The sequence below is a fragment of the Nicotiana attenuata genome, chromosome 2 (genome assembly GCF_001879085.1).
Source record: "Nicotiana attenuata strain UT chromosome 2, NIATTr2, whole genome shotgun sequence".
Classification (NCBI taxonomy): domain Eukaryota; kingdom Viridiplantae; phylum Streptophyta; class Magnoliopsida; order Solanales; family Solanaceae; genus Nicotiana; species Nicotiana attenuata.
Genome location: NC_031990.1, coordinates 5,752,972 through 5,776,523, shown reverse-complemented (window position 1 = coordinate 5,776,523; position 23,552 = coordinate 5,752,972). Strand labels below are relative to the sequence as shown.

At 38.3% G+C, this 23,552-nt stretch overlaps 1 protein-coding gene across 1 annotated transcript; it reads right to left on the bottom strand.

The window, feature by feature from the left end:
- LOC109243555 (T-complex protein 1 subunit zeta 1-like) lies at nt 14,610–22,547 on the bottom strand. The gene is made up of 15 exons (XM_019410499.1): nt 22,269–22,547; nt 22,114–22,177; nt 20,678–20,813; nt 20,030–20,181; nt 19,884–19,931; nt 19,466–19,558; nt 18,543–18,649; nt 18,342–18,456; nt 18,169–18,255; nt 16,720–16,924; nt 16,497–16,591; nt 15,643–15,711; nt 15,427–15,534; nt 15,218–15,336; nt 14,610–14,980 (listed from the first exon to the last, which is right to left on the bottom strand). The coding sequence occupies exons 1-15, from the start codon at nt 22,400–22,402 to the stop codon at nt 14,905–14,907; spliced, it is 1,608 nt and encodes a 535-aa protein (XP_019266044.1). The 5' UTR covers nt 22,403–22,547; the 3' UTR covers nt 14,610–14,904.

Here is a 23,552-nt window from a genome sequence, read left to right as displayed (position 1 = left end):
TTAACTCGTTCGGGGAGATGCTTTGCCCCGGAAGAGTTAAGGAAAGCTAAAACACTCAGAGACAATCCAGTTTTAGTGAAGAAACCGGTCACTGAAGAAGAGGCGGAGGAGTTTATGAGAAAAATGAAGGTGCAAGATTACTCCATCGTGGAACAGTTGAGAAAGACTCCTGCTCAGAATTCCCTGCTATCATTGTTGATCCATTCAGTTGAGCACTGCCGGGCCCTAATGAAGATTCTGAATGAAGCTCATGTCCCTGACAAAATCACAGTGAACCATTTGGAGAAAATTTCCAACAAGATATTTGAGGCGAACAGGATCACCTTCTCGGATGACGAGTTGCCTTTGGAAGCTACCGAACACAACAAAGCTCTCTATCTTACAGTGAAATGCGAAGATTCTGTGGTTACAAGGGTGTTGGTGGATAATGGTTCCAGTGCAAACATTTGCCCTCTCTCCACTCTGCACAAGTTGAGAATTGATAGTAAAAGGATCCACAAGAACATTATATGTGTTCGAGGTTTTGACGGAGGGGGAAAAGATTCTGTTGGCGATATTTCGAACTAACAATAGGACCAATTGAAATTACCGTGGAGTTCCATGTACTGGAAGTGGCCGTCTCTTACATTTTGCTGTTGCGTAGGCCCTGGATATATGTTGCCAAAGCAATCCCGTCTTCTTTGTACCAGATGGTCAAGTTCGAGTGGGACAGACAGGAGATCGTCGTGCATGGGGAGGAGAACTTGTGTGCTTACAATGATACTTTCGTCCCGTTTATTGAGGCCGAAGATGATAAGGGGCCTTGGGTCTACCAAGTTTCCGAAATAGTGCAAGTTGAGAAGGTTCCCGAGGGGGAATGTATTCCAGGTCCAAAGTTAACCTCCGCATCTGTCATGGTGGCATCTGAAATGCTGAAGAATGGTTTTATGCCGGGTAAAGGTCTGGACGTGTCTTTGCAAGGTATCGTGCAGCCAGTGTCTCTGCATGAAAATCTGGGTACATTTGGTCTGGGGTTCAAGCCTACAGGGGATGATATGAAGAAGGCTAAGAAGTTGAAAAAGAAGGCATGGTCGCTCCCTAAGCCTACCCCACGCCTCTCCATGTCTTTCATCAAGTCAAGGGTCGTAAAGCGTCCGGTGTCAGCAGTTCCAAAGCCTGTGGTTGACTTTGATGAAGAGTTGGTTAAAAGGTTCCAGAGTTTATTTGATGAGGTGAACATGGTAGAAATTGGGGAAGGTTCCAGCAAAGCGGACGTGCAGGCTTAACGATTAGGATGCTACTCCTCTCCCTACTCGGAAGGAGTTTTGGTAGTTTGCTTTGTTTTCCTTTCTGTTATCTGGATTATTCCAGGGTTTTAATCCAGATTTTTATTTTCCGTCTGTTTTGATGTACAAACCCTTCTATCCTTTATTTTCAATGAAATGCAATTTCCCTTTTCCATTACTCCTGATAGTATCATTTTTGTCTTTCTTTGTACAGTTCTTTTAATGTTGGTTTCAATGACATGACATGCATGAGGAATCTTCGGCCAAGTCTTAAAAGCCAATCTAATTCTGAAATAATAATAAAATAGAGTGTGATGATGAAACAGAATATGATGAAGAAGTGGCATTTGAGGAAATTAGTAAAAAACTAAATCATTTTGAAGAGAAACCCAAGCCTAATTTGAATGAAACCGAAGCAATCAATTTAGGGGATCCAGATAATATCAGGGAAACCAAGATAAGTGTACACTTGGAACCACAAATCAGGGAAGAAATAATCAAAGCACTGTTTGAATATAAAGAAATTTTTGCATTGTCATATGACGACATGCCGGGTTTGAGTACTGACTTGGTAGTTCACAAATTGCCAACTGATCTGGCATTCCCTCCCGTCAAGCAGAAGTTAAGGAAGTTTAAGACTGACATGAGTGTGAAGATTAAGGAAGAAATCACAAAACATTTGGATGCAAAGGTCATTCGAGTCACGCGATACCCCACTTGGTTAGCTAATGTTGTGCCAGTACCAAAGAAGGATGGTAAGACCAGGGTGTGCCTGGATTATCGCGATCTCAACAAAGCAAGTCCAAAGGATAATTTTCCATTGACAAATATCCACATGCCATGTTATGAGATAGTTAATGCACGAAGGGTGATGCCATACCGTTTCTATTTGATTCATATGGTGAGGTTGAGAGTAAAAGCACGAAGGGTGATGCCCTGTACTTTCTTTTGCTGATAACTGTGCCAAGCATGAGATCGGGTCTTTTGTGGATTGCTATGCGGGGTACCACCAGATCTTGATGGAGGAGGAAGATGTAGAAAAGACAACGTTCATCACGCCGTGGGGAACATATTGCTACCGGGTAATGCCATTTGGTTTGAAAAATACTGGGGCAACTTACATGAGGGAAATGACTACTGTGTTCCATGACATGATACACAAGGAGATTGAGTTTTATGTAGATGATGTGATCATAAAGTCAAAGCAGCAGTCCGACCATGTCAGAGACTTGCGGAAGTTTTTCCAGAGGCTCCGCAGGTACAATCTTAAGCTCAACCCTGCAAAGTGCGCATTTGGTGTTCCATCTGGGAAACTGTTGGGGTTCATAGTCAGTCGGCGAGGCATTGAGTTGGACCCGTCAAAGATCAAAGCTATCGAAGAATTACCACCTCCAAGGAATAAGACTGAGGTGATGAGTTTGCTCGGGCATTTAAACTACATCAGCAGGTTCATTGCTCAACTCACGACAACCTGTGAGCCCATCATTAAGTTGCTGAAAAAGGATGCTGCGGTCGAATGGACTGATGAGTGCTAGGAGGCATTTGATAAGATCAAGGGGTACTTGTCAAACCCACCTGTGTTGGTCCCTCCGGGACCCGGAGACCTTTAATTCTATATTTGACAGTCCTGGATAATTCATTCGGTTGTGTATTGGGTCAACATGACATCACTGGCAGAAAGGAGCAAGCCATCTATTATCTCAGCAAGAAGTTTACATCCTATGAGGTTAAGTATACTCCCCTTGAAAGGACATGTTGTGCCCTGACTTAGGTGGCACAAAAGTTGAAGCATTATCTTTCGTCCTACACTACTTACCTCATTTCTTGTCTGGATCCTTTAAAGTATATCTTTTAGAAGCCTATGCCCACAGGAAGACTTGCAAAGTGGCAGATTTTGCTCACGGAGTTTGACATCATCTATGTGACTCGAACCGCAATGAAAGCCCAAGCATTGGCTGATCATTTGGCCGAGAACCCGGTGGATGAAGAGTATGAGCCATTGAGGACTTATTTTCCTGATGAAGAGATGATGCATATTGATAAGGTGGAGCAGGATGAAAAGCCAGGTTGGAAACTTTTCTTTGATGGAGCTGCTAACATGAAAGGTGTCGGAATAAGGGTTGTACTCATTTCTGAAACAGGGCACCACTACCCTATTACGGCCCAGGTTCGTTTTTATTGTACTAACAACATGGCTGAGTGCGAGGCATGCATTCTGGGTTTGAGGTTAGCTGTAGATATGGGAGTCCAGGAAGTCTTAGTTTTGGGAGATTCGAATCTGTTGGTATACCAAATTCAGGGAGAATGGGAGACTCGAGATTTAAAGCTCATACCGTATCGACAATGTTTGCATGATCTTTGTCAACGGTTCAGATCAGTAGAATTCAGGCATATTCCAAGTATCCATAATGAGGTTGCCGTTGCCTTGGCTACATTGGCGTCAATGTTACATCATCCGGACAAAGCTTATGTTGACCCTCTACATATTCAAGTTCGTGATCAGCATGCCTACTGTAATGTGGTTGAGGAGGAACTTGATGGTGAACTGTGGTTTCATGATATCCGGGAATACATCAAGATGAGGGTGTATCCGGTACAGGCCACAGGGGATCAAAAGAGAGCAATTCGACGTTTGGCTAGTGGATTTTTCTTGAGCGGGGGAATCTTGTACAAGAGAACTCCAAATTTTGGACTGCTGAGGTGCATAGATGCTAAACAAGCCACGACTATCATGACCGAAGTGCATTCCGGAGTTTGCGGGCCGCATATGAGTGGATATGTTCTGGAAAGGAAAATTCTTCGAGCAGGGTATTATTGGCTCACCATGCAACGAGATTGCATCAACTTTGTACGCAAGTGTCATCAATGCCAGGTACACGGTGATTTGATTCATTCTCCGCCATCTGAGTTACATATAATGTCCGCACCTTGGCCCTTTGTTGCTTGGGGCATGGATGTCATCGGACCAATTGAGCCAGCGGCATCGAATGGGCTTCTGGTGGCCATCGATTATTTCACTAAGTGGGTTGAAGCTATAACTTTCAAATCTCTTACCAAGAAGGCAGTGGTCGATTTTGTTCATTCAAACCTCATTTGCCGGCTCGGAATCCTCAAGGTAATCATCACAGACAATGGTGCTAATCTTAACAGCTATCTGATAAAAGAAGTATGCCAGCAGTCCAAGATTATGCATCGAAATTCCACTCCGTATCGCCCCAAGGCAAATGGAGCTATTGAGGCGGCTAACAAGAACATAAAGAAGATACTTCGAAAGATGGTGCAAGGTTCTAGGCAATGGCATGAAAAGTTGCCTTTTGCTTTGCTGGGTTATCGCACTACTATTCGCACTTCAGTAGGTGCAACTCCTTATTTGTTGGTATATGGTACTAAAGCAGTTATACCCGCGGAGGTCGAAATTCCATCCCTTCGAATTGTTGCTGAAGCTGAAATTGATGATGATGAATGGGTCAAAACCTGATTGGAGCAGTTAAGTCTGATTGACGAGAAAAGACTAGCGGCAGTGTGTCATGGTCAATTGTATCAAAAAAGAATGGCAAGAGCATACAACAAGAAGGTGCGTCCCTGGAAATTTGAAGTGGGTCAGCAAGTATTGAAACACATCCTTCCACATCAGGCTGAAGCTAAAGGCAAGTTCGCCCCAAATTGGCAAGGGTCGTTCGTTGTAACAAGAGTGTTGTCCAATGGTGCTTTGTATTTAACAGATATAGAAGGAAAATATGTAGATATAGCTATCAATTCTGATGCAGTCAAAAGATATTATGTATGATTTCTTTGGTTTGTTTAATTGTGTTATTTGTACTTGGCATGTTTTGAAGATTGGAATGATGAAGGCATTTTATTCTGCTATCTAAATACTTTATCCTTTGTTACCCCTTTTGAGCCTTATCTATTTTCTTTCATACCCCTCTTTTGGAATCAGAAGTAGAGTGCAAAAATACAGATACAGAAAATATGAAAAAATAAGAGAAAAGAGGAAAAAAGAGAAAAGAAAAGAAATGAAAAGAAAAGAAAAGAAAAGAAAAAGAAAGAAAGCAAAAAGAAGAGGAAAGTAACAAAAACAAAGCAATTCCTCTGTCTTGAACTACGTTCGACCTGATTCCTTTTAAGGATACGTAGGCAGCCTCATGGTTCGGTCCCATCGAAATAAAATTCAAAATTCCCCAGGCAAAGAAACTGGGGCAGAAGTTGTAGTTTTTGTAAAAGATCTGATTCGAAAAGTTATAATTCTGAGCCCTTTTAAGCTGTCTTGAGCCTTTATGATATCCTTTTTTTTCTAACCCTATCCAAAAGCCTACATTACGGTCCAAAAAAGACCTTCCGATCAATCTTTGAGAATGCCAAGTCAAGCAAGATAGAGGTATGATTCACATCAGGGACAACACTCCGTTCTACACAAGGAAAAATGAATAAATGAGAGTCTTATTGGTGAAAACCCTCACGGGCACCGTAAGGCGATGGAAAGCTGAGAGAAAACTAAAATGAGAGAGTCTTATTGGTGAAAACCCTCACGGGCACCGTAAGGCGACAGTGAGTCAAGAGATGAACAAATGAGAGAGGTTTGTTGGTGAAAACCCGTCAAGGCACTGCAAGCCGAATGAGGCTCGTGACTTTGCAGAGAGATTGGATTATAGAAAATCCCGGTTTTGAAGTATGAAGACGGGGCACAAAATGAAATATGATTAGGTGAACGATCTGGGCTGATTAATTCGAAATGCATGTCATGATCATTGGTGCCAGCTGCTTCGCTCAGATAAGTCTCTTTTCCCTTTCTTCCTCAAACAGTCATCCTGTTTCAAATGTTCTTCTTTATTCCTAACTCTCAAAGTCACTGCATTTCATTTTCTTTGGGGTCTACTTCTCTAAGTCTTTTCCAATGTTAGCCTTGTTAAGCAAGCAAGAAAGGATTTCAAAGCTTATTACCAGCTTTCAAAATGCACAAAGCAAAGTGCGGCCAAAGCATACCAGAAATAGCATGATGCAAAATGGAAAATAAGGTGTTAGTGGAAGTTCAAGTGGTCAAGTGGTTTCGTGAACTTTGGGGAAATACAGAGGTTCAAATTGGAAGGACAGAAATGTAAAACAGTAGGATGAGTGTGAGGCACTCGGGTCATTCAGGGTCCTGTGGTTGAGGTTCAATTAGAAGGTCAAACAATTCTTTTCCAGTCCAAGGCAGCTAACCGGAACAAAGCATGGCACACCTTCAGCAAGAATGCCACAAACTAACCACCACATTTTCAAACTGATAAGTTTTCTTTGATTGAAACAAGGGCAGGAAATTTTGTTTGTTCCGGAGGAACCCTACGTGAGTAAAGCATGTGCCAGATAGGTTCGACCGTAAATTTTCAGGACCCTCCTGGATAATGGGATTTAATTTAAAATTTTCAGGGCCCTCCTGGATAATGGGATTTAATTTTAAAAAGTTCTCAGGACCCTCCTGGATAATGGGATTTAGTTAAGTTTTTAAGACCTTCATCGATAATAAGATTTAGCGTAAGTCTTACCTTTAGGAAATAGAATTTAGCTTTGAAGTTTTCACTCTTAAGATGAGATTTAATTTTAAATTTTTAGGGCCCTCCTGGATAATGAGATTTAGCTTTTAAATTCTTAGAGCTCTTTTGGGTAACATGATTGGATTGACACTCACAGATGTTCCCAGTACCAAACTGGGGAAGAAAAATTTCTTTTGTTTTGTCTGTTTTGTTGTAATGGCAGGCGCCCCCTTGGAAAACAAGGGAATACGTTCAAGTTTTAGAATCAAGCGCCCACCTTGAAAACAAGGGAATACATTTCAAGTTTTCGCATCAGGCGCCCACCTGGATAACAAGGGAATACATTTCAAGTTTTGGCATCGGGCGCCCACCTGCAAAACAAGGGAATACGTTTCAAGTTTTGGCATCAGGCGCCCACCTGGATAACAAGGGAATACATTTCAAGTTTTGGCATCAGGCGCCCACCTGGAAAACAAGGGAATATATTTCAAGTTTTGGCATCAGGCGCCCACCTGGAAAACAAGAGAATACATTTCAAATTTTGGCATTAGGCGCCCACCTGGATAACAAGGGAATACATTTCAAGTTTTGGCATCAGGCGCCCACCTGGAAAACAAGGGAATACATTTCAAGTTTTGGCATCAGGCGCCCACCTGGAAAACAAGGGAATACCGTTCAAGTTTTGGCATCAGGCGCCCACCTGGAAAACAAGGGAATACCGTTCAAGTTGTTGCATCAGGCGCCCACCTGGAAAATAAGGGAATGCCGTTCAAGTTTTGGCATCAGGCGCCCACCTGGAAAATAAGGGAATTCATTTCAGAAGTAAGCTCAAGACAACAGCAGGAACCGCCCAAAGAATAAGGCCGATTCAAGTTAGAAATAGCAAAAGCTCGCCTCAAGAGTGCAAGTCAACAGTTCAAGATGCACGGCAGAACCACAGAGGTTTCAAGATCAAGTTTGAAGATATATAGATAGGATTCTTGTAACTCATAGATCATAGATTAGTCTAGCTCTTTTTCATTTTGTCTCGATGTAATAAGGAGTTCAGCAAGCAGTAGCAACGGCAGCAATAGTGAAATCACAGCTTCCCGGTAGTCCCAGCTACCAAAACTTCCAGAACTACACTGACCTGATTTCTTTACAGCCAAGGATATGTAGGCAACCTCGGAAGCAGGGTTCGGTCAGACTTTTCAAAATGCTTCCCACGGAGTATCCAAACGGGCAAAAATCACTCGTATCCGCTCACTTTATCTTTGCCCGAAAACTCTTCGTGTTTCCGAGCAAAGAGGGGCAACTGTGAGTACGTGATTTTTGCCTTATGTGAAATACTCCTACAAATTAAAGAAATAGATTTTTTTTTCCAAATTGTTTGCAATTTTATAGGATTTTTGTAGAATTTTGTTAATTGTTTGCATTTTTGTGCATGTCTAATTCTGTTAAAATCATGAAAAAATGGCAAAATATCATGCATTGCATTTAGATTTTTGTTTTTATATTTTAGGACTAATTAGTTAATTAATTGATTTATTAAAATGAAAATCACAAAAAATAACTTTCATTTTATATTTTTAGCCTTTAATGCTAATTTAGTAATTTTCTTTTCTTTAATTTAGGATCAACTAATTTTGTAAATATCATAATTAGATAATTAGCTTAATTTTGAAAACTATATTAATTTAAGATTTAATTTAGGATTTTAATTAATTAAAAAAATGAAAAAAATAAAAGAAAAAAGAAATTGGAAAAAAAAGGGCTTGTTTTAAACCTGAAATTGGGCCAGTCTGTACCCAAGCCAGCCCAAACCCAAACCCAATACCCTTTTACCCGATCCAGCCCCCCCCCCCTAACACTAAACGATGCCGTTTCTTTTGGTCAAATCCCAGTCGTTGATCTTGTGTGATCCAACGGCTAGGAACTGATTCATATCCCCCTTATATATGTCTGAATCCCGGTCTAACCCTAGAAACCACTACTGGTCTTCAGCTCTTTCCCCATCTCTAAACCCTAGCCGCCCCTGAATCCTTACCCCCACCGACCGGCGGCCACGTCTCTGAATTCCCTCAAACTCTGGCCACAAAATCCCCATCGTCCCTCCACTCCAAATTCATCGTTATTTCATTCTAAAAACCGCTCACCCTCGCCAAATCAGAAATCTAAGAGATAACAATAAAACCCTCTTTCCGACTTTCTCCTAGTCTGGCCTTTTCTTGATGATAGCATGCATGAGCAAGCTAATTTCATTGTGAGGAGTCAATTTGAATGGGGTTTCGATTTGTTGCATGATGGCCGAGTTCTGGGTAGCCAATCTCCGATGAGCCACTACTTCAAGCCTCTGTTTCTTTTTTGTCTTGGCACATGTTGAGGACTGTGACATAAAGCACTAGCCGTTGAAGAAATTCCGGCCAGTGCTCATGTTACAGTTCCCACCATTAGCCGAAGTCCTTTCGCGGGATGTTATCAACTCTAGGTCATCGGTCTATTTGGTATACTTCTTTCCCTTTTATTTCTACTCTTCATCTCAGTTAGGTTTAGAGCATACTAGTTCATAGTTGACTAATTTGGTAATAATAGCTTAATAGTACAGTTAATCTCTTTTGTTAGTACATTTTGATTTTTTTTCCTTTCCTTTTGCTCCTTTTTGTTTTTGTTTTTGCTTATTTGGAAAGTTTGATGTCAGTAAAGTTCAGAACTCTGTTGGTTTGGATTTCTTGTGAGTTTGTTTGTTTTGGATTTGAAATTGGGCTTGCTAGTGCAAGAAGCCCAAACAGAATGATGGGGCTTGCTAGCGCAGAAGCCCAAAGAAATATTGGGCATATTGGCTCAAATGTCTGGTAGGGTTAAAGTAATTAGCAAAGCTTTTAAGGGGTAGTTAGGAGATTTGAATGGAAAGAATCTTTCCTAACTATCTGGGAAGTTTCTAGGAAGGTGGGAAGTGGGTGGTTTAACAAATAGGCTCAAAGTTTGGGGTTTGAAATGAACAAAAGGGAATTGAAGAGAGGTAACAGTAAATGAAGAAAATCAGGTTGTGCTGCCCTAAAATCTTTCTATAAGAGACTCATTTCCCTAATTCTAGGGCAGAGGTCTAAGACACCAAAAAAGGGAAAACGGCTAAGATATTGATTGATAAGCTGCATATAGAGAATTCCCTTAGCATCCCTTTTTCTGAAAGTTAATCATGATGAACACACACAACTCATAGAAAGAAAGGAATCAGCTCTTCTATTTTCTGTTTTCATTTAAAGTTTGGAGCAGTGTTCTTTGGATTTCTGGATTAGGAGCTGAAGTTTACTTTGAATCACTCTTGATGTTTTTGTTTTGGTTGCTGAACCTTCTCATTCTCAGAAGTTTATTTCTATTTTTGGTTGATTTTGTTGTAAATTGGTATGTAGCTGAACATTTTCTTGGCCATGAATCATATACATGAAGCTTTGAACCATTTGTTGCCTCACTCTCAAATGTCGTGTGATTATGTGAACTGACTTCCAGATTCTGATTATTTGTTTTGCTTTATTCTGTTTTTCCTATATCTCCTTTTAGCAAGTTGGAATTTGGCCTTAAATGTATGTATTAATTACCCCATTTCATGTATGATTCAAGCCTGTAATGACTTTGAAGTTTTAGCTTGATTACGTGACTTTTAAAAGATGGTGTTTAAATATGAACTGCAACATGATATTCTGGGAAATTACTTGAGCATATGAGTTTTCTTTCCTGTGGAATTGATTTGAGGCTCCTGTTTAAGCTTATGACAATTTAGTCATGAGGCCATGATTTTCTTACCTTATTTTAGCTGTGATGATATTAAATTGTTAAAACCTAAGTAGTATGATACCAAATTGGTTAAGTGGCTGCAAATCGTCCAAGCTGTCCTAGGTGCTAAGTCTGTTTGACTGTTCGATGTGTAGGGGCTGAAATTTTGGTTTGAAGGTGTAAAAGTAGCCATGCCACAACATGTAATCTAATAGTAGGCTGTATGTGTAAACGTATTATGGGCCAGTGTTTTATTTTATTACATATTGTTTCTTTCCTTTCGAGTCGTTATTTTCAATGTTTGAACAAGTTTTGAAACAATATCCACCTGCAATGGCAGTGATGGACTCTTAAGCTATTTCTGAAATTTAGAGCAACTATAGAAAACGTAATATGAATTGAGAACTTGTTCGCTCGTGACTTCCCACAAACCTTAGAAAAATAATCAATTTATAAACATCGTAGTTTGCTTTAGGTACGATTGAATCATCACAACTACGGGTACGGTTCCCGTGGCGTAGCTGTGATACCTAATTTCAAATTAATTTTAAATATGAATACTCGCTAGTTCGTTTTAAGTTGAGTACAAATCTTTTGTAGTAAATTGAGGTGTGACATCCAATCACATAGTCTATGGCCATCACACCAATATCTTAACAAATGTAGAAAAGTGCTTTGAACTCTCGTAGTTTGCTTTAGGCGCGTTAAATAAATAAATTATCATAGTTACGGGTACAGTTCCTGTGACGTAGTTGTGATATTTAATTTCCAAATCCAGAGGGTACATTTATGTGACCCGACCACAATTTAATCTTGTTAATAAAATAAACATGTTGTAGATCGTGGGTACGGTTCCCGTGACATGATTCGCAATGTGTAATCAAATAATTAGCTGTATGACAATCGTGGATGATTAAAAGCGGTCCATGGTAAAAATGCACAATAGGTTTAAAATATATAATTAATCAGATAATTAGTCCAATAATAATAGTTGAGCGACCATGCTAATTCCACGAAACCCAGGAATGCCTAACACCTTCTCCCGGGTTAACAGAATTCCTTACCCAGATTTCTGTGTTCACAGACTGTAAAACAGAGTCAAACTTCCTCGATTCGGAATTTTAAAACCGGTGACTTGGGACACCATAAATTATCCCAAGTGGCGACTTTGAACTTAAATAATAATCCCGTTTCGATTTTGTCACTTTAATTGGAAAAAACTCCCTTTTACCCTTTTCGGGGTAGAAAAAGGAGGTGTGACAATAGCTACTCTTGTTTATTCAATGTAATTGCTATGTTGCAGGTTCATACCTAATCATCGGACTACAAAGATAATTACTGAAGCTCTTGGCCGGTTGTATGATGCACCCTATGCGACTTGGAGTGACTTTCCACCGAAGCTCGTGCAACAAATTTTCAACCAATTTAAGGTTTTAATACAATTCTTATCTATTTAAGCATTATGTTAATAATATTTTCATCTAACATTACAAACTTTATTTGCAGACTAAGTGTGCCTGGAAGGACCCGTATAACAATGAAATTTGTGCAAATTTTGTGTTCAAATGCCGTAAAAGACTATCTGATTCCTTCTGTTCTGCTCGAAAGAAGAGCAAGAAGCCTTCATAGGTTCTACCGCATTTATGGGAGGATCTGCTGAGGCAGTAGACCACCGAGAAATTCGAGAAGAGGAGTGAACAGGGAAAGAAGGCCCGAGCATCTGAGAAGGGTGGCTCCTTGCACTGTGTGGGTGCAAGGAGCATGGGGACTACGAGGAGACTACTGGTAATTCCTTAAAATATTTACATCTATTTTTATCGAACTATATTTATATATTTTAATTTAGTTAACACGTTTTATTATATTTGTAGGGAAGAAAATATGGGAGGAAGATGACTCGTGATGAGTTCTTCATGGAGACTTACATCCGGAAGAAGAAGGCACCGACGGATCCAACTAGATGGGTCGAGGACCGGGCGGAGACTGCATTTGTAAATTTCATAACTACTAAAAATGTTTATAATATTATATATTAGATAATTTTCTATCTTCTAAATAAAGGGTCGCTACAAGATTAATGTGGAGGAGCACACTCAGAGCTTGCCACCGAATGACCAAGTCGAGCGACCACCCCTTTCAGACGAAGAAGCGCAGAGGATATGGTTGGATGTTGTCGGTAGTCCTAATAAGGGGATAGCATACGGCCTTCCAGAGAGATCATTTCGTCCCTACAGGGCTGGATTGCAAGGTATAGGGACTTTCGCCCAAGGCGAGGTAATTGATAGGTCGACTATCTCGTCTATGGAAAAGAAGAACGTAAAGCTGACAGCAGAGCTTGAAGAGACAGGCTAGAGATCAAAAGAGAGATGAACAATTTGATACCCTTCAAGTTCAGCTAGAAAAGAGGAACGAACAATTTAATCTCCTTCAAGTTCAGCTGGTCAATCTTCTTGCTAGTGGTGCTTTCCCCGTTCCCCGGTCTCGTGAGCCTCCCCATATGCTAATCCTTCTCGTCGTGATCCTTCGAACTATGCCGACGATGAAGGTTCTAGTAGTGAAGATGGATATGATGCAATATAAAACACTCATTGAATGGTGTGTATTGCTAAACAAAGTCTTGAACTAGTGAATATTTAGTTAGGAATAGTTTTGAATGATGATTGTATTGTTGATATTATTTTGTTATTAAACATTCGTATAGTTGTTGTTATGGTTGGCATTGTGGTTTTTATTAGCGTTGTTGTTTTGGCTGTGGTTGTGGTTGTTATTAGCGTTGTTGTTGGTTAATTGTTGTTGTTGGTTAATTGTTGTTGTTGTTGTTGGTTAATTGTTGTTTTTGTTGGTTAATTATGGTTGAATGGCAGCAATGTAATGTTGCCATTATAGGATGGATATTGGTTGTAATTGGCATGTGGTATAGCTTAAAGCAGGCATATTCTGTCCGATTTTTACCCAGAAAACCGACCAAAGTCGGTCGGAAATCTCTTTTTTTTTCTCCCAGAAATTCAAAATTTCCGACCGAATTCGATCGAAAATTTCAAATGAAATCTCCAGATTCTTGAAATTTTCGACCAAAGTCGGTCGGAAATTTTGAATTTAAATTTATTTATTACTTAGTAATAATTTTGAATTAAAATTTATTACAATTCATAAATAATTATAAAATTATTATATATTTAAAATTCCGACCGATGTCAGTCGCTATTTGAAAAATAAACAGAAAATTAATTAATACCGACCGATTTCGGTCGGTATATTTAGTTTGGTTGTCAGTCAACGCGTTGAAAATTGCGAGTGTTTTCGGTCGGAAAATTGCGACCGATTTCGGTCGCAACACCTTAGCGACCATTATTTTCTGACTAATTAAAAGCGGTCGAAAATCGGTCGGTTTTCCTGGACGAAATTACCCAGTTTTTTAGTAGTAGACCCAGACCCCATCTATGGTAATATACTGTGTTTGTCGTTATTGTTATCATCTCGTAATCTTAATTTTCACTATAAAATAAAATGTAAATAATTTCATACGTTTGAATAATTCAAATATACTTTGAAATGATAAAATGACTTGATCCACTTGGACAATCAAAGTTTTGAGCCTTAAGTGTTTTAGTAACCTTAGGCTTGAGCCCACCTTGTTTGGGACTTCAAATATCAACTATACCGCTGCATAAGCACACTCTTTGTGATCCGAGCCTTTTCTGTTCATAAAATTGTGTTAATCCTTAATCCAAGAATTTGCTCTAACCATTAGATATTGTGCATTTTCCTTAGCACTAAACATGAGAAGTTAAAATTTCCAGGATTCAATTTTTTGGATGTACAAACATATTATTGTTCAAGACAATTGGCTTCCAATAATATTGTCTTATGTTTTTTCTTATCTTCTCAAGCTAAGAAAGAAACTCTTGTTTTAAAATGAAATATCATTAACGTCTTTATTTAATTTGTTCTGTTATGGAGCAGTTATTTTCTTTTTTGCTTGATTAAATCATCAAACCTGAAAAATCATTTTCGTGTATAACAAGTTTAATCGTCAATTTTAAATTTGGTTTATAGCATATAACTTTGAAAGGTAATACCGAAGTCATCGAAACGCACAAACTGAAATCAACAAATAAAATACCGAACCATATCGAATTTACTTCGGTATGGTACTGGTATAACATTTTTAAAAGCCAAAAAACCAAAAACACTAAACAGAAATCTTTAGAAACCGTACAAATCGACCGATGAACACTACTAACTCTCCACACCTTTTTCATCCCCGCCCTCACCTTTGTTTCTTTTTTCTTCAATTTTCCCCCTAGATAACTCTAAAAAACAATACGAAGATGGAAACTACAGGAAAATTTTTGAAGTATATCTTCAGACAGGAAAAACTAATTTGGTTTCCTCATGTTTCGTCCAGCACGAATTACTTCATCAACAAGTAACAGCTGAGATGCTATAACAGGCCTGTAAAGAAGAAAAGAGTATAGTAAGTAGACACATACAGAAGAACAAAAGGCTTTCTCCCTTTTGTGGCATTTCAAAGGCTAAGGGATATCGAAGAACAAGAGAAATCAAACTCCAGGAAATGATCAATGGTCACTGCAAAGGACTTCCCAGCAGAGTTGATGCTATTTAAGCATGCATAAAACACATGCACATGCAGCACAGCAAACAAAAAAGGAATGAAAAGTTCTCACATACCCAGAATTAACAATCTGACGCTTCACGGAATAGTTGTCAAATATACCCTCCATTTGTGGATCTATAGGTTCTCCAGTGTGATGATTTAGTCCGACAACATTTCCTTTGTCATGCTCTCCCTGAAAAGAGTTGAGATGTTTCAAAGACACTGACATAAAGTATCCATTGTTGCATGAATGAAAGATGGATTGGAAGTAGTATCTAGATACCGTTAGAGCTATGATCACATCTTGTGTATCAAGGCCAGAGTTCTCAGCAAGTGTCTTTGGTATCACAAGGAGGGCATTAGCAAAAGCTTCCACTCCAAGTTGAGCACGCTGTACGTATATTATCGAGACAAACATAGAGAGTGAGAAGACAGATACAGTACTTGAAGATGTTTAACAGATGGAATTAGTGGTAGTGATAAATCCATATATACACACCCCTTTAACAGTCTTTTTCACTTCGTTAATCAGGTGTTGACGAGCTGCAACTTCGAAGGTCCCGGCACCCTGAAAGACAGCATTTAAGACTACACCTCAGTAAGAGGAATTGCATAACCTCATTTTAATATTACAAACACAAATTGTGCTTCAACACTTGAAACAACGAGAAAGCTTAAATTCCATAATAACCAGATATAGGCATATAAATTAAATTCATTCAATTATAACATCTAGTTTTGGAGTTCGAGTTGATTGATTGATTGATTATTGAAGCTGTAACCTCCATTAATCAGGGAAAAAGAGAACTTGAGGTTATGAAGTCAATAAAGCCTTCCCTTTCAATACATCGTTGTTCGTAAATGTTCAACATAAGACACTGACACTTACTTTGAGGTCCCCAACTGAGAAGATAACAAATGATGCACAGGATTATCATGATCTCTAGCAGTATTTACTCGCATAAACCGGATCATGCTCCAATGCATGCAGGTTTTTTTTTTTTTTGAGAACCAAGAAATCCACAAGGACCAATGACACACGGTTTGAAACTCGGTGGATAAATGGCCTGCCCTCTACCTTTTCCACTTAAATAACACGCTTATGTCTGTAGTATGGTTCAAACCCGTGACGTGCGCCTAATCCACACGTCACGGTTGCACTCTTACCACTAGACTAAAGCCTGGGATGCATGCAGATTTTGGTCATCAAAGATAAACAAGCAGCAAAAAACAACAGACAAACAGGTACAAACTACAAACATCATATGAAGGAGTAATCCATGCTGAATCACGCAGATATCCATCTTGCTGATCAAATAACTATTTTTTTATATTTGGCAATGAGTAACATACGAGTACAACTGCTTCATCTTCAATGGTATTTTTGACTGCCCTTAGTCCATCACGGACTGCATCCTTGATTTGAGCTATTGTGTGATCATTAGGCCCTGTAAAGAAAACAGCACTGCAGGTTAAGATCCACTGCTCCAGCTCACGATGATAATAAGCATCACGAGAACCAACAATACAATTAATCAGCAAAATGGTTTAACAATCAATAAGCACCTAAGAGTACCTTTGATAAGAATAGTACAGGAATGAGGATTCTTGACATTTTCTACAAAGGTATACTTCTCTTCACCAAGAACATGCTCATAGACCAGCCCAGCCCAGCCAAGGCAATCAGGAGTTAGGTCATCAACAGAGTTAACTGCCTCCCCACCACAAGCCAAAACCAAACGTTCCATATTTCTCCTTTTTGCCCTTCGAAGTGCGATTATCTAGAACATGAAACAAGTATGATTACATAAAATGTTCTGGAAAGTTGAAAGAAGACAAGTCTTTATGTTCATGTCATACATTTAAGTCATGCAATCTCCAGTTTGACTGTTCAAATTGCAATCTATAGCTTTATACTTTGGGAAAGAAGATCCATAAGTACTGGATTGTACAATGCCCAGACAGAATGAAAATTTTCCATTGTGAGTTGTGATAATGCATTAAAGAGAGGTGTCAAACTCTACCCTTTATTATTTAAGCAAAAGAGGAAATTGCTAAAAATAAGAGCTAAAGGTGTAAAAACTTGCATTTGCATGCAGGTGCTTGAGCACAGTGCATTTTAGGAAACCTTGGGTAAAATGTCACTAAATAAAAATAGCCTCAATATTTCAACCAACTCAAGCTGATGTACATGATAAAATGGAGAGAGAGCTTATTGCATATGTTCTCATGGATCCTTTGACTGAGTCCTGAAAACAAATGATCTGAAAAGGCACAGAACTTATGCTATAAAAGCGAGAGCTCATCGCATATTGCTCTCACAGAACCTTTTTTTGAGTGTTGAAAACAAATGATTTGAGAAGGCACAAAGCTAATGCAATAAATCAGTTCTGAATTTCTAACAAAGAAAAAGAGAAGAGACGAGCAAGCTCCATCCAACTGCTCCATTGTCCTAAGCAGTTCATATTAGAACTCCAGAAGTTTCAAATATCTTTTATCTTTTCATATAGAGATTTGGAGTCTTTCGGATCTATTCGAGCATTTTATTTCCACTAATCCCCTGTCCCCTTGCCTTTTTTCTGTACGGCTAACAAAGGAAGAAAGAGAGGAATAAAGGGGTTGTAAGCAGTTCCGTATTTTATCAAAACAAGCCCAAGTTGTATAGGCATAGAGGGTGTTTGGATTGGCTTTTAAGCTGTTCAAATCAGCTTTTAAGCTCTTTTTAGCTTTTTTCAGTGTTTGGGAAAGTCAGAAAAGTGCTTAAAATAAGTTAAAAATTGCTTAAAACAAGCCAAAAGCAATAAGCTGGACAACCCCAACTTATTGCTTTTTGGCTTAAAAGCTATTTCTGCTGAAAAGCCACTTTTTTTAAGCCAATCCAAACGGGCTCATAATCAAACAGACTAATTGGTTCACAAAATGCTCGCACAGCAACCAAAATGGAAAAGGCTGCATGCTTGGTAGACTGAATGAATCAGCTAGCAAATTCACTACAAACTGAATAAAGAGAGCAAAGACAACTTACTCCTGCCCGAGCAAGAATGTCAAGAGATGGAGGATCAATCCCTTTCTGATTGATGATAACAAAATTGTTGTCATTTCCAGCGCAGACCTGCAGGGAACCAGCAGCATTGAACGTTATAAAGATTTTGTTACACTAATATAGAGCAATGCCAAATAGCCACCTGCACAGCATACCTTGTTCTTTAGGTCAATTATCTTTTGCACCCTCTCATCAACAGAACGCCTTTCTGCAGCAACCATTGCCTCTCTCTGCTCTGCATTTGAGTAGAAAAAGCCTGCATTTACTTCACTGAGAAAGGAGAAGATTGATCAATGGTATGAACTCATCAAGACCAAGTAAAATTAAGCAATGTGAATCTGGATGAACACTATTACCTCTTCTCGTATTCAAGAGAGACATTACAAGTCATAATGTAACAGTTCTCTGCCCGCCTTTTCATGTCTGGATGTCTTGAACCATGATCAAGTACAAGACCCTCAACCTAAAAGCAGCAAAATCAATGAGGTGACATATTAAACATTAGCACGACTTTTATCTGACACCTCCCATGCCCCTGGGCAAAAGGAGGAAAGAAAAAAAAACCAAAATTTTCTTCTTCATCTGGCAGCACGAAATATCATGCAGAAGTGAGGCAAGTGCATCCAAATCTAGGCATTTTGGCATACTTAGTGAAATGTACATGGCTGCATGCAATAAATAAGCATTACACCATCTCTTTCCTTAACCCACATGCTAATGTCTCTTCAAGACCTCCAACATGGTTAGAATATTCGTCAGCTCATTTCATATTCTGGTCAATTAACCCAAGGTTTATTTATATATGCATCTTTCACTTTCTATGACTATCATTAGATGTGTTAGGTCAATTTTTCACTTTCTCTATCCTAATCGGAACGGCCTACTTTTTTACAAATAAGGCCAGTCATACTTTCCTTCCGCACCATCCTAGATAAAATCCAACTTTAAAAAACTAAAGAAGTGTAATCTCAGAGTAAAATTATTTTCGGTACACAGCATTCTTTATTTTACCATCACTTAAACTTAGAAAGAGGTACATTAAACTCGTTTTCATGCATTTAAAATTTTATTTGAAATTTTAGTAGTATCTGCTCCGGAATCGTCAATAATTTTGAAATTTGTAACTCTGATTCCAGTCCAAGAGTTTAAGACTAATCAGAATAGGATGTTCATTATTCTGCTCAGTGTTGTTATCATTGTCAATATCTGACAACTATTTTCACTATTCATAGAAATGTCAATCAAATTGTAGAAAGGCCAAGAGCAGCATTCCACATACCAAACGAGTGTCCACATCAAACTTGTGACGCATGTGCATTATCTCAACCATAAAAAGATCAATAGCTTCTTCAGGCTTGCGAATGCAGAGCACCTATCACACAAAGTTGCAAAGTATGTAATGAAGGATGATACCAAAAAACAACCAATATAGTTCATCATGCATCATTGCAAAAGGAAAATCATCAGAACATTAAATCTTAGGCGTATCTCTCCCCAACTACAGGACTTTATGCCGAATAGATCAATAAAAGAATTCTGTCCCTTCAGAGACCACCGATCCATCTAACTTTCAGACAAGATAGATATCAGCATCAGCCAGTCCCTCTTCCCCAGGACACCATGTCTCAAAGAGGATATAAAACCTGACCAAATAAAAGGACCAAATATTTTGATGACTAATAAGAATGGATGCTCACAGCATTAGCAACAATGTCAGTTAGCTGATCAGCCAGTGCTTCATACAACTGCGCCAAAACAATAAATTGGCATTAGCACCAGTAGGAAAGGAAGAGCATATCAACAGCAGAAACAAAATCTATAAAATTAAAATTGCGGAAGAAACCTTTGTTCTCAATGTCGTTCTTGCAACCATCTTCAATATCTCTTTATCTGGCTCATTACCCATCACTACAGGAGTCTTAAATTTTTCAAGAAATTGTAGAGTTGCTCTTTTTGCAATTTCAAAACCATCAACTAGCACACGAGGATGCATCCCTGCAAGAAAAGGACAAGCATTGGTAACCTAAATTAACCCAAAACAGAGCAGATACTTATGCATAAGATTTCATAAGGATCCTACAAGTAATACTGTCACTGAAATAGTAAGTAAACAGAATGAATCTTTCATTGAATGTTTTTCCCTTTCAGAAAATTTTTCTTTTTATTTCTTCTTTTCTTATAATGAGGGTGAAGCTCAGACATATATGTGTTGGAAACGGAGTATATTTCTAGACCTTAAAAATAAGGTCTCATAATGAGCTGAGAAAAAATGTTATCATCATCACAGTCGCCCCTACTTCTGAGAGTTGGTCTCTTTCAATTATTTTCATTCTTTTTTTCAAAGGAGGAGTGCATAAACCATCATAAGCTCGAGAGCTATTTTCATGAACAAGAGTAGCAAAGTTCCGTGTTTTATTTTTCTTTTAAATGTGTAGAATGCATCAAAAGAATAGCAATAAAGTTGCTTGGAAAAGTAAATAATATGGCAAACCTTCATCTATGCATCGTTCAGATTGTTTCATGAGCTCCCCAATGAAAAGCACAGTAGATGTAGTACCATCCCCACTAGTATCATCTTGAGCTACAGCAGTCCTAGCAATCATTATTGCAGTTGGGTTCTGAATTTGCTGCAGTTTTAAGTTAAAAAAGGAAATTAAAATCAATTACCTAGGAGCAACAACAATTATCTTCCACTTATCCTCCACAAGGATAAAATCTTATCTTCAAAATAAATATTACAAATTTAGCCACATTAACGGAGTCACCAGTGATATGCTCACATGGCTAAGACAAGCTTTGGTTCTTAAGAAGTTCATAGATCTTGTCACAAGACCTAGTTTCCACTTCCATGAAACGATTCAAATATTGATCTTGACTTTTGTGAACACAAAATAGAAACATCGACGCCTTAATACCAAACTAGTTGGGGTTGGCTATATGAAGTCTATATCTATTCCACTCCTTTTGAGCCCATTTCACTTCAGTATCCACTACTCAATAATTTTTCTTTTAACACAAATAGGAGTTCCCTGAACTCCAGACTTATCTCTGCATCAACATGCAAATCCATAAACAAATTTTCAGGACACTGCCAAGTGACAACATTAACACTGAATATCTGATGCCACAAACAGCATGAACTCGACCTGTTTGATAACGGAAGGCAAAAGCAAGAAGCAAAATACCCAAAAACAAAAAAGAATGCATCTAAAGGCCAAAAAGAAACCTTGGGCCTAAGTCGACCACGAGGATTAGCTAAATTGGTGAGTATTGCCTACGACCATACAAGGAGACAACAACTCATACACTTAAAGCAATGTGGAATTCTAACAGCCCCCTCATACCCAAGACTAGCCATGTGGAGCTTGGAGTTAACATGGGTGCCCAAACAAGTTGCCAAACATCATGAATAAGTCCGGTGGTGATACTTAGAGGTGGATGGATCTCTGGTGTAACCTATGGGTTCCACTATGGGTTCAAGAGAACCCGGTATCTTTTGCCAAGACCCTATATGATCATTAAGAAATCCACTATATATGTATAAATATTTAACAGTGAAAACAGTTATTATTGTATATTAACTTGAGGTCGAGGGCTCGAGGCTGTGGTAGCAATCCATAAACTTCAACAATGTGGATCCACTTTTGGTGATACTACGTTGGCAAAATGCACCTTGGGCCTAGCTCAAGAAACTAGCTCGCATGTGAGTATTTCTCAAGACCATATACTATAGCTCATACATTTAACCGGTGTGGAATTCTAACAGTTGTTTCTGTGTTGCGCCCCTAATGTATGCACTATTTTCTTCATTTGCACCACAGTCTTACTTTTTACGAATTTACCCCCCTAACCTAGTCATTTCTTTGTAAAGTCATAAAATTGAAGGGAACAGAAATGACATAATGCTTGAGAAAAGGAAGAACTGACCATCTCTTTCAACAATGTGTTACCATCCTTAGTAAGCTTAATGTCACCCGCACCGCCAACAAGCCTGTCGTCAAACAAAAAAATAAAGCCTCTAATAAATATGAAGATGAAATCAACGCCAAAAAAAAAAAAAAAAGAGTTTGTGTGTAACTGACATCTTGATGGTGCCTTTAGGGCCGAGATTGGTTTTGAGAACATCCTGTAAACCCTTGGCGGCGTTGATGTTCATGTGAAGCGCCGCAGATTTGTTGAGAACCTCTGCATTTGGATTCAGTACCTTTACAGACATCTTCAGTTATTTGCAATGCGAGAAAATACAGATCGCGGGAGAGTTTAAAGAGAAAGAGAAGAAGTAGGCAAGTGTGGTAAGAGTTTGTTTCTCAACTGTGAGGGCTGGGTTTAAGGGCTTTCTCCAAGGGTTCTTCTTCTCCTTTTTTCCTTTTTCCTTTCCTTTTTATTTTTTATTTTTATTTTTTGGACCGATCATTAACACTTAATGGACCGCCCGTAATTACCATTTCCCTCAGACTCGGATAATTAAAACTAGTATGTCGCAAAGATAATCCACACCTATAGTACAAGTGATAATGAGAATGATACATAACATACAATATAGTAACTAAAATAGTTTAGGATTTAAGTAATATATAAACACTGATACTATTTAAGTTATATATTATTGAATTTCTTAGAAGCCAATTATAGTTAACCCTCTCTATAACAGTTTCGTTTGTTCCGATATCTTTTGATTTTTATAGTGAATGGTTGTTATACACCTATAACAGTATTTAACGTTTAAATATTTTTTGACTGTTATAGATAAGAATTATCCAAAAATTAATTATTTTTCTTTTTTAATGTTACATATAAAAGATAAGAAAATTATTCAAAATTAAATCTCAAAAGATAAGCATATTTCACTAGTTAAATATTGAAGAAAGCTAATACATTATTAATGAATTCATAACTAAACGTATAAAGATTTAACTCTAAGATAGAATTTTTAAAGCTACCTAGAAAAATAAATTCTTTCAAGATTGATAGAAGAACTTTGTAATTGTAGCTTTTTCGTAGATTTCATTCTCTTACTAGCGATATAACGCTTGAATTGGTGAAGATTTGTGACCAAATTTTAAGCAAAAAGGTATCCAATAGCTTTCTATTGAAGACAATCTAAGAGCTTAACCGTTAATTTTTTATCTAAATATTTCTTGAATTTTTTCCAATGGAAAAAATATCATGTGCAAATCATCAAATCTTATATCTTATGCAAGATAGAAACTTTGTTTAATGGAAAAGATTGTGTGCATATTTTTAAAATTATTATTAGTAATCTTAATGATTCTATATGGTTGTTATAGGGAGGTAATTTTACAAAGAACGCTCTGCTATAAATGTGGATGTTGTTGTAATGGGTAAAAAGCTTTTATAGAGAGGTA

What these genes read in the sequence shown, in the direction of transcription:
- LOC109243555 (XM_019410499.1), bottom strand. Translation starts at nt 22,402, where the DNA reads ATGTCTGTAAAGGTACTGAATCCAAATGCAGAGGTTCTCAACAAATCT. An exon ending in CTGACATTGTTGCTAATGCT is followed by an intron (nt 19,559 to 19,883) that starts GTGAGCATCCAT and finishes TTTGTGTGATAG; the next exon opens with GTGCTCTGCATTCGCAAGCC. An exon ending in CGTCAGATTGTTAATTCTGG is followed by an intron (nt 14,981 to 15,217) that starts GTATGTGAGAAC and finishes TCTTCTTTACAG; the next exon opens with GCCTGTTATAGCATCTCAGC.